General features: G+C 43.0%; 1 protein-coding gene across 1 annotated transcript; it reads right to left on the bottom strand.

Annotated features, from left to right (window-relative positions):
* Positions 1-2,590: 2,590 nt before the first annotated feature.
* Positions 2,591-7,883, bottom strand: MRPL22 (mitochondrial ribosomal protein L22). Its single transcript, XM_010147990.1, has 5 exons — positions 7,740-7,883; positions 5,278-5,343; positions 4,678-4,755; positions 3,802-3,871; positions 2,591-2,865 (listed from the first exon to the last, which is right to left on the bottom strand). Exons 2-5 carry the CDS (start codon positions 5,296-5,298, stop codon positions 2,654-2,656), a joined length of 381 nt encoding a protein of 126 aa, XP_010146292.1. The 5' UTR covers positions 5,299-5,343; positions 7,740-7,883; the 3' UTR covers positions 2,591-2,653.
* Between the last annotated feature and the right edge of the window lie 843 nt (positions 7,884-8,726).

Below are 8,726 nucleotides of genomic sequence, written 5' to 3'. Positions count from 1 at the left end.
TAAAGAGGCTCATGATCACTCTCTGACTACTCCGGAGTGTTTCCTTACTCTACCTTTGATGACTCCTCAGAAACTGCCCAGGAGTTTTTAAAATTAAAAAAAAAAAGCCACCACATCCAAAAAGACATCAGGCTGTCTGACAAAAATACTTTCTCACTGGATACTTGAAAGTGTTTGTGAAAAAGCCCAACAGCAGGTCTAAGTTTTCCTCAGTTAAATCTCAACGTTGCTGAGCACAGCTTACAGTTCTGCTCTCTTCAGATTTCCCTGAAGCCGTACTACACCTTCACACCCGCTTGCTCCTTCTCCAGTTTCTGTAACATCAGCACATCCATACACAAGTGGTGAGTTTATAGTGCCCCCAGACGTTACTAATAAAATTGGCATCAGGTAGAGGCCCAGGTGCCTTCTCCCCTCCATTCTGGTGGTGGCTTATTTAAAAATGTTCTCTTATTGGAGGCCACAGTAATAAGTTACCATGTTCTGCTAAAGACTTGTAGTTAGCATGGAATTTTCTGTCCAAATCCACATGAAGTATCCGACTGAAGTGAAAGCATACCAATTACCAAGAAAGCAGAGTAGAATCGAAACCACCGAATTTTATTTATATACAGAACTTGAATCACTAGGTTTTACTGAATGTTTAACAAGCTCAGGCAGGTTCCCATCCCAAAGTTCTGATGGGATCACAGGAACCACTTCAGACACTCTCACCGCCCTATCAGCGAAAGGCAGGGATCAAGCCCCTCATCTCACCAGATCTCCCATCGTTGTACTGTTACAGACTCGGCTGCGGAGCTTCCTTAGCCAACACCATAAGGATCCAGAATGGGTTACACACCTTTAGGAAGGCAGGAAAAGGTACTGAGGAATAAGAGGAATGCTGAAAACCGTGTCAGAAGTCTTCCTACTTGTTGTTTTGAGAAAGAAAACAAGAATGACAAGCAACAACCCTGCTTTTTGAGTGAAAAATTTTAAAAGCTTAGACCTGTTTGTTTAAAGGAGTGTCAGGGCCACCTGCTGCATCACGAAGAAGCTGGAAAAGACATCAGTCACATTCTCACTTCTCTCCCTGTCTGCAGATTCATAACTAGAGCATTGATATCTGTAAGGGTACAGCCTTGTCTGGAGGTCCAGAAGGGATCCAAAGCAAAATCTACAGCATGCAGGAGAAACAGGTACCAAAATAAAGTATCTAGAGGGCAGGTTTTACAAGCTTAGATGACAAGTGCTTATTAAGCTTGGATTATTTTGCAACTCCTGAGTCCTCTCTCAGATCACTCACCCCAAAAAAGATTAAAGTCATTCAAGTTTGCTATAACTTGTAAGAGATTCAGTACGGCAAGAGTCTAACGGCAAAGCACAGCTGTTTATCACAGCACACCAGAAACGGTTCTTCAAACACCCATCAGGGACTACAGAGATAGAGAGCTTTATCAGGAACATACCTTTCAGACAAAAGTTACTAAATCGTGGCTTAAAGCAAGTAACGTGTCTGAAAGCACACTGCAGAGAAGGAGACTGCAAATACGCACCCATTAATGGTACTGAGCTGCACACGTACCTCGTGTAACTTCACAATCACCCTTTACCACCATGAGACACTTCCTTTGGTAGCCAAAAGAAACAGCAGTACGTCACCTTCAGTATGACAACAAAGACAATTTGTTTCCATACAGGAACCGTCCCTTTGCCATCATTCCAGTTCCAATCAAAGAATTAAGAGAGGCTACCACTAGTTAGTGTGGTAGATTGCTTATGTCATTTTATCTCCCATTCTAATGTTCCCAGAATGGAAAAGAAAGGTCTAAATATCAGACATTTGCATAAACAAGCAACTACTCATTCTCTTTTTATGCTGATGTTCATGATCTCTGGCCATTTGAGTTGAACATTTGACTGTATAAAATGAGATGCCCCCTACTGACCTCAGTGTTTTTCTCTTCAAGGAGCTAATGATAAAAATGGGATTGTTCCCAGAGAACTGAAAGCCTGATTTGTGTATGCAACAAGCCATTCCATATTAAATACATCAAGCATTTTACTCACCTCAACATTACAAAAGCAATTTGTTTCCAGAGAGTGCAGAATAATGAGTTCAGGCTTCACCACGACAAGCTTTTCGCCATCCTGTGCCTGTTACCCATACCGAGTTTCCATAGAGAACAGCCTGAACTCCGTGCACATACCAGACTATTCATGCCATGGTCAGAATCAAGACCGGGGTTTCAACGCTGCCAGTTCCCTCTCTGACAAGCTCAACATTGCCACCTACCGACTCTGTAAAAGCTGAACCGTAAACGGTTTTTGTATTCCCCACTCCCAGACGCAACAGCTAAGATGTGCAACAGAGGCTGGAAGGAAAGAGCATTACACCGCAGACAAAGAAACCAGAAAGAGATGCCCGATAATCTCAACTATACGGCACCGTGTGTTCTACATCTGTCCAGGGCAGAGTCTGAACACTGTGGTCCAAGTAACTCGCAGAAAGTAACATCTGTTGCTGCTTTCCATACCTATGGCTTGACAAGTAAGAAAAGCCTCTGATCATTCTCACATCATCCAGCTCCAGCAGCACCAAAGATAAAATTAAAACATGATTTTAATTATTCTTTTATCTAATTACATTGGCAGACAAGAAATACCTATAGAGTCACAGTGTATTAATAAGGGTTCTACTTCGCAGCTGCTGCACGTATTCTTTTGCTTGGTCAAAACCAGTCCTTGGTGGCTCTGGAGGAGGAGGAGGACCTTCCACCAACTTCACAAAGTAATGGCACCTGTTGATATTCATGATGCCAAACATGCCTTTGCCATGGTAACGAATCCGCTTCATGTAGCGGCCTCGGCCAGTCAATGACTCAGCTGAAGGAAGACAGGGAGGGAGGAAGAGAAGACTATTCAGTCACGAAGAAACGACCACACATCTGCAACCGAAACACTGTCTTGCCAGTGTGTTTTTCTGTGACTACATAGGAAAAGTCAATTCTACCTGAGATTCTCTCTCCTCCAGCTCTCTTCTATCACATTTAACTGATTACTGCTACAGAGGAACCCGTGAGCTGAATTAACAGGCCTCAGGAGCACCAAAAAGGTGAATTTAGAAAGCGTGCAAGCAAAGATAAATACGTAGTAAAGGACAAATCCAAAGGAAGCCACACTGAGCACTTACTAGATTATACAGCTCTTCTGAAGGTGGTATTAATTCCAATGCTTTTCAATAGTCTGTCTCATGAATTCCTGCAGAAGTCTCACAGACTCCATTTTGCCCCCTCTCTCCCTTTACTGCACGCACCGCAGGCATTTTCATTTTCTACACATCCAGCCCTGCGCTAGTGGATGAAGCTTCTCGGGGCAGAGGCCTGGAAGGCTCCAAAGAATCCTAATCAAATCCGCCCTACAATCCAGGCTACTTGAAGTTTACGAGGACAGTTTGGTAACACCTACATCGTATTTGACAAAATGGGATTTTTATTTTTTCCTTTGGACGTAAGAACACCTGCAAGCAAGCACTTGGCGAACATTTTTCTAGGCGAGAAAGTGCCATAGTTATTACAAGTTATTACAAGACACCAACTGTAACAAGCTGATGGTTGAAGGCTCAACAACCACACCAGCTTCAGGTGTGCTGCAAGTCGGAAGCACGTGTGCCTCTCACATTTCCGTAAAACATACTAGAAACTGTCTTCTATTAATTTCCGCTGATCTGAAGCAACAGAACTTTATTAAGGATGAAACTTTTTTCACAGGCTAGGATGACATTTTTCTGCACTAAAATAAGGAAAAAAAAAAAAAACGTACCTATATGTAAATTTGATTTGAATTCGACGTTGTGATTTCTTACTGCCATTTCCTGCGCTTCTAACAGAACCTGTAACAAAAGGAAAAGAAATGGAAATACTGAGTAGGAATTTAAGCAATGCTATTTCTTATCTCAAGGTAACATGGAAGAAATTGCAAGTTTAAGGCAGTTACAGACAGAGTATTCTAGAGAGATCAAAACTGTTAGAGGACAAACATCTTTTACGTAAGTTTTTCCAGTCTGTACGCAAAGAACAAACTTCAGGACAACTTTATTGCATTTTTGGGGCAGAAAGGGAATGGAAAAGATGGTTCCCATCAGTATATATCAGCCAGCCATCCACGGACCTTTGTCTAATTAGACATCAGACTAGAAAAAAATTCCAAGGCCATTTGATATTTTCAGCTAATACAGGATACTTCTTTGTCATTATTACACCAGAAATCAATGCTTCAGCCTAGGGAATGAGCAGTTTGAGTCTCCTAACAACTACAGTGTATGAAAAGCTTTCATGCCTTTACAGAACTCAGTCCTTTCCCTGATGACATCCTTCACCACTTACAACTTCAAGAACCAAAGCACAGAGATGCAGCAGCCATTAGGGTCAAGGATTCTGCATTCTTTGACATGTGGGTACTGTTGCTAGCAATGTTTGCTGTTAAGTTCATGGTATTTATTATCATGACAAGTTAAAATAGCCAGCACAAGTGACCTCTGCATATTCATAAGTCACAACATTACATGACTGGTACAAAAATACGCTGTTTGAATGTGCTCCCGACTGACTTAATAGAAATATCTCTAAACTTCTGTAGACAGGTATCGATTTTAAAGTTTTCTTGAAACTAGGAGCATTAAAGAACACTATTACATACCTCTTTGATCACTTTTGCTCCCTTTTTATCATTAAATTCCAACTGAGCAAGAGCCTGATCAATGGACATCCCTTTTATCTGCAATCAAAGTGTTAAAGTTAACTTCTACAATTACCAATTTCCCTTCTCTTATTCAGAAGACAGTATTTAAATTATTTTGCCATTATAAAGAGAAAATCAAAAGACTTCAGTTTCCTTAATTACTGTTTCTTCTATATAGTATCTTACGTACAGAACTTCTAAGTTAAATATTGAATAAACCTTGATGTAACATTCAATTTTTTTTTCTTAAGGAGAAAACCAGTCTGGTACTACCCTCCAAGGTTCCCCTCACCATCTAATATTAGGCAGAAACCAACAGGAAAATTCTTCCAGCGTGCATAATCTGCATATGATCCTGGGTCCACATCTGAGCGCGTACTAGGATAGAGCAGCTAACCCAAACCACAAACCACTCTTCGCCGTCAGAGCCGCGGGCTCTTCCCCAGGACACTGCTATGAAGATGCTGATGAGGCTGTCATTGAACTAGGCTCTTGAGGCAAAGGCAGCAATCAAATTTTATGTTCTAACAAATACAGTGCAAAGTACTTTTTGCTTACCAGTTTTGCCAGATACCACATCTTATCTCTGCTATATTTTATTTCCCTCCGACAATGATATATTTCCTAGGTGAAAAAAAAAGTCAGAGGGTCAGTCATTTTGCTGTGAAAACACAAACGGAGCATACACATCGGCTCCACAATCTCTTTTCTTACTAGGAACAAAATAACTATGACTGCCCCTACTATACCATGAACATACCAAATCAGGCATACTTTGACATTTGAAACTGAAAGCATTAATAAAAGTAGGTAGCATACAGAAAATTTTTATGCAAGAGAATTAATTTATAAACAGAAGTCCCTGAAAAGGATAATCAGAAGAGTTTTCATCATCTTTTCCTTTCCTCTTCCTACCTTTTGAAATAGTCTGACATGACCATGCAGTCTTAAAATTATTATGCTGCTGTCAAGTCAACTTACTGGGATAGCAGCTAAACAACATTACCAGAATGAACTTCTTAATTAGCTCTTCAGAAGGGAAGAGGGTTTCAAGTTTGATTGGCATGATGAGCTGCCTCCAAAGACCCATTTAACATTACTATAGTACCAACAGGTACCAAAACTAGCTAGGAAAGTTTAACATCTATACAAATTTGAGAGAGATGGTGTTCTTTATGAACAGGTAAAAAACTGATTTAATAAGCAAGTCAGTTGATAACTGCATTTTTGCATACATGGCTTTAGTCAGCACTGTACACAGCATGTATTTCTACATCCCAGGCCACACTGTCCACAGAATCGACAAATGCTCATGGCCCACAACAGCGCACGTCCAAAAAATCCCTGTTCTTTTGAGATGCAAATACTTCACTGAGCAGTACATCTAAGAGGCCACAACACGCTATATCCCATCAAATTAATTAACCTAAAATTCTCCCAGGTTGTGCTGCAGAGAAAGCAGCACTGATGAGTCCCTCCAGTTATCAAATACTCCACACTTAGTTTCCATGTATAACTTGGAGACTTGCTTCTGTCCACACGCAACTGTACTTCCCAGTTACAAAGTGGTCAGTAAGAGGGGACAGGCATAAACCTGCTGTTATCAACAACTAACCTGTTATAACTACATTTAAAAAATTGACCATGTTACTCATGCTGACTTTTCCAAAAGCTGTCTTCAGTGGCCAGCAGGCCCTACGCTGACGTGCTGGGTTTGTGTGGCAAGGTTTTGGTTGTGGGAGTGCTACGGGGGTGGCTTCTGTGAGAAGCTGCTAGAAACCTCCCTATGTGTGACAGAGCCAATGCCAGCCAGCTCCGAGAGGGACCCGCCGCTGGCCAAGGCTGAGCCCATGAGCGATGGTGGTAGCGCCTCTGGGATCACATGTTTCAGAAAGGGGAAAAAAACCTGCACAGCAGCAGCCAGAGAGAGGGGTGAGAATAAGTGAGAGAAACAACTCTGCAGACCCCCAGGTCAGTGGAGGAGGGCAGGAGGTGCTCCAGGCACGGAGCAGACTCCCCAGCAGCCCATGGTGCACCCCACGGTGAGGCCAGCTGTGCCTTGCAGCCATGGAGGGTCACGGTAGGGCAGAGACCCCCCTGCAGCCCAGGGAGGACCCACACAGGAGCAGGGGGATGCCCAAAGGAGGTTGTGACCCACGAGCCTTCTGTTATATATTCTCTCCCCTGCCCAGCTGAGAAGGGCAGTGACAGAGAGGCTTTGGTGGGCACCTGGCCCCCAGCCAGGGTCAACCCACCACAACCCAGCATACAGGTAACAAAAGGATTTTAGATTCTTTGCTTTAGTAAAACACAAGTTATTGTGCAACAGACCGAAGAAACAACCCCACTGTACGTATAATCTATGGTTTCCTAAGGAAAAAACACACCTCCTGCAATCACAGGCCACATCTGACTTGGATGTCCCTCCCCACATAACTTCAGTCCATATTAAAGATTTTAAGCAACGACTGTGACAAAAAACAACCTCTGAATAGTTTCATTAAGGGGCAGCCACAGCATTATCAGACCTCAGAGACTCTATAATGCGGAGAAATTACAAAATGAAAAGAACGTGCACTCTATCGCACCTATATCAAGCGGGCACCACTAGTTCCACACTCAAGGAAAGTTACATTCATACCTTTGTGCACAGAGGCAACAATACAATCACGTTCTTCTCTAGTCATTTACTGTCAATACAAACAGAACAAGCGTGCAATGAGAAATCCTTGGTAACTTCTACCCCTTGTAGTTCAGACTTCTAACAAACAGAGGATGGTACCTTCGCAGATTGCATCACGTATTCAGTAGGTGATCAGCTGCAAGCACCTCGGAGCGCCAATTCAGTTAACATCTTCAAAGTGATGTTAACTTTTACAGTATAAGTATGCCCAACTGACTAAGACCTTAAATAAGATGAATCAGCTATAAATCTAGTGCCTTGTGGAGTCACCCAGAGACAGTGACAATCTGCTCAGAAATTGCTGAACAGGTAAGGAAATTCAGGGGTGTATCCTTACCGCTGGTCTGCGAGGTTCTCCCGGCAGCTGCGGAGGGTAAACAACCCTGTTCTTCTTCTCCCACTTCCCAGATTTTTGCAGAGATGTTCTTGTGTGAACACATGCCAGAGGAAAAAGGCTACTGGATGCCAGCCACCTGCAAGACAAGACCACAGCCTTTGCTGCTGAACACAAGACGTACAGAACACATCGGAACACTGTGTTCTTTGTCCCTGCCTGGTTTATCCGGAAAATTATGAACTTACCAGTCGTGATAGGGAGAACTGACACATTTGACTACTCACAAAATAAAACTGTTCAAGTCCTTTATAGTTTACACTGAAAATGCTTTTAAATTCAACAGAAGCCTCAGGCTTCCTCAAGCAAACCAGGAACTGTAGGTGACATTTGTATACCATGAGGTTCCACGTGGTAAAACCATCTGGGGACACTTAAAGACACAATCACCTCTTTGGTCTTATACGAAGTTCTGTTCTGATATTGTGAGTTTTAGTAAGTCTTCAACAACTTCATAGGGGTAGCCAAACTGTGCATAGCATTTTAAAAAATGACTGGCAAACAGAACAAATCTCTGCAATTTACCTCCCCAGGCTTTAGCAGAGACCAAAGCTCTGCACTTTGAGAACACACATCCACCTTTCTTCTGAAGTCAGGGTTACAGTCAGCAGGGACCAGTGCTCCCCCAACACAACTTTAGCCATTCCTCCAGACTGAGGGGAAAAAACATCATCTACAGGACAGCAATGACTGGGGAGAGTGCAAAGGGGAGCAACAGGTACTACGTTACTGTAACCTGCACCGTAACGCCGGATCAAACGTAGATGTCCGATAGAACGAGTCGGGAGGGAAGGAGAGACACCACCATGCCACAGTCTCCAAGTGCTAAGACACTACAGAGGTACGGAGCGACCTTCCCACAGCTCCAGGGCAGTGCGAGAAGCCAACAAGAAGGCCGGGCCAGGCGACCCGAGCAGCCTCCTGCCGCAG

The sequence above is a fragment of the Eurypyga helias genome, unplaced genomic scaffold (assembly GCF_000690775.1).
Source record: "Eurypyga helias isolate BGI_N326 unplaced genomic scaffold, ASM69077v1 scaffold3, whole genome shotgun sequence".
In the NCBI taxonomy this organism is placed as follows: Eukaryota; Metazoa; Chordata; class Aves; order Eurypygiformes; family Eurypygidae; genus Eurypyga; species Eurypyga helias.
The sequence above is the reverse complement of the archived record's forward strand: the minus strand, read 5'-3'. Positions and strand labels throughout refer to the sequence as shown.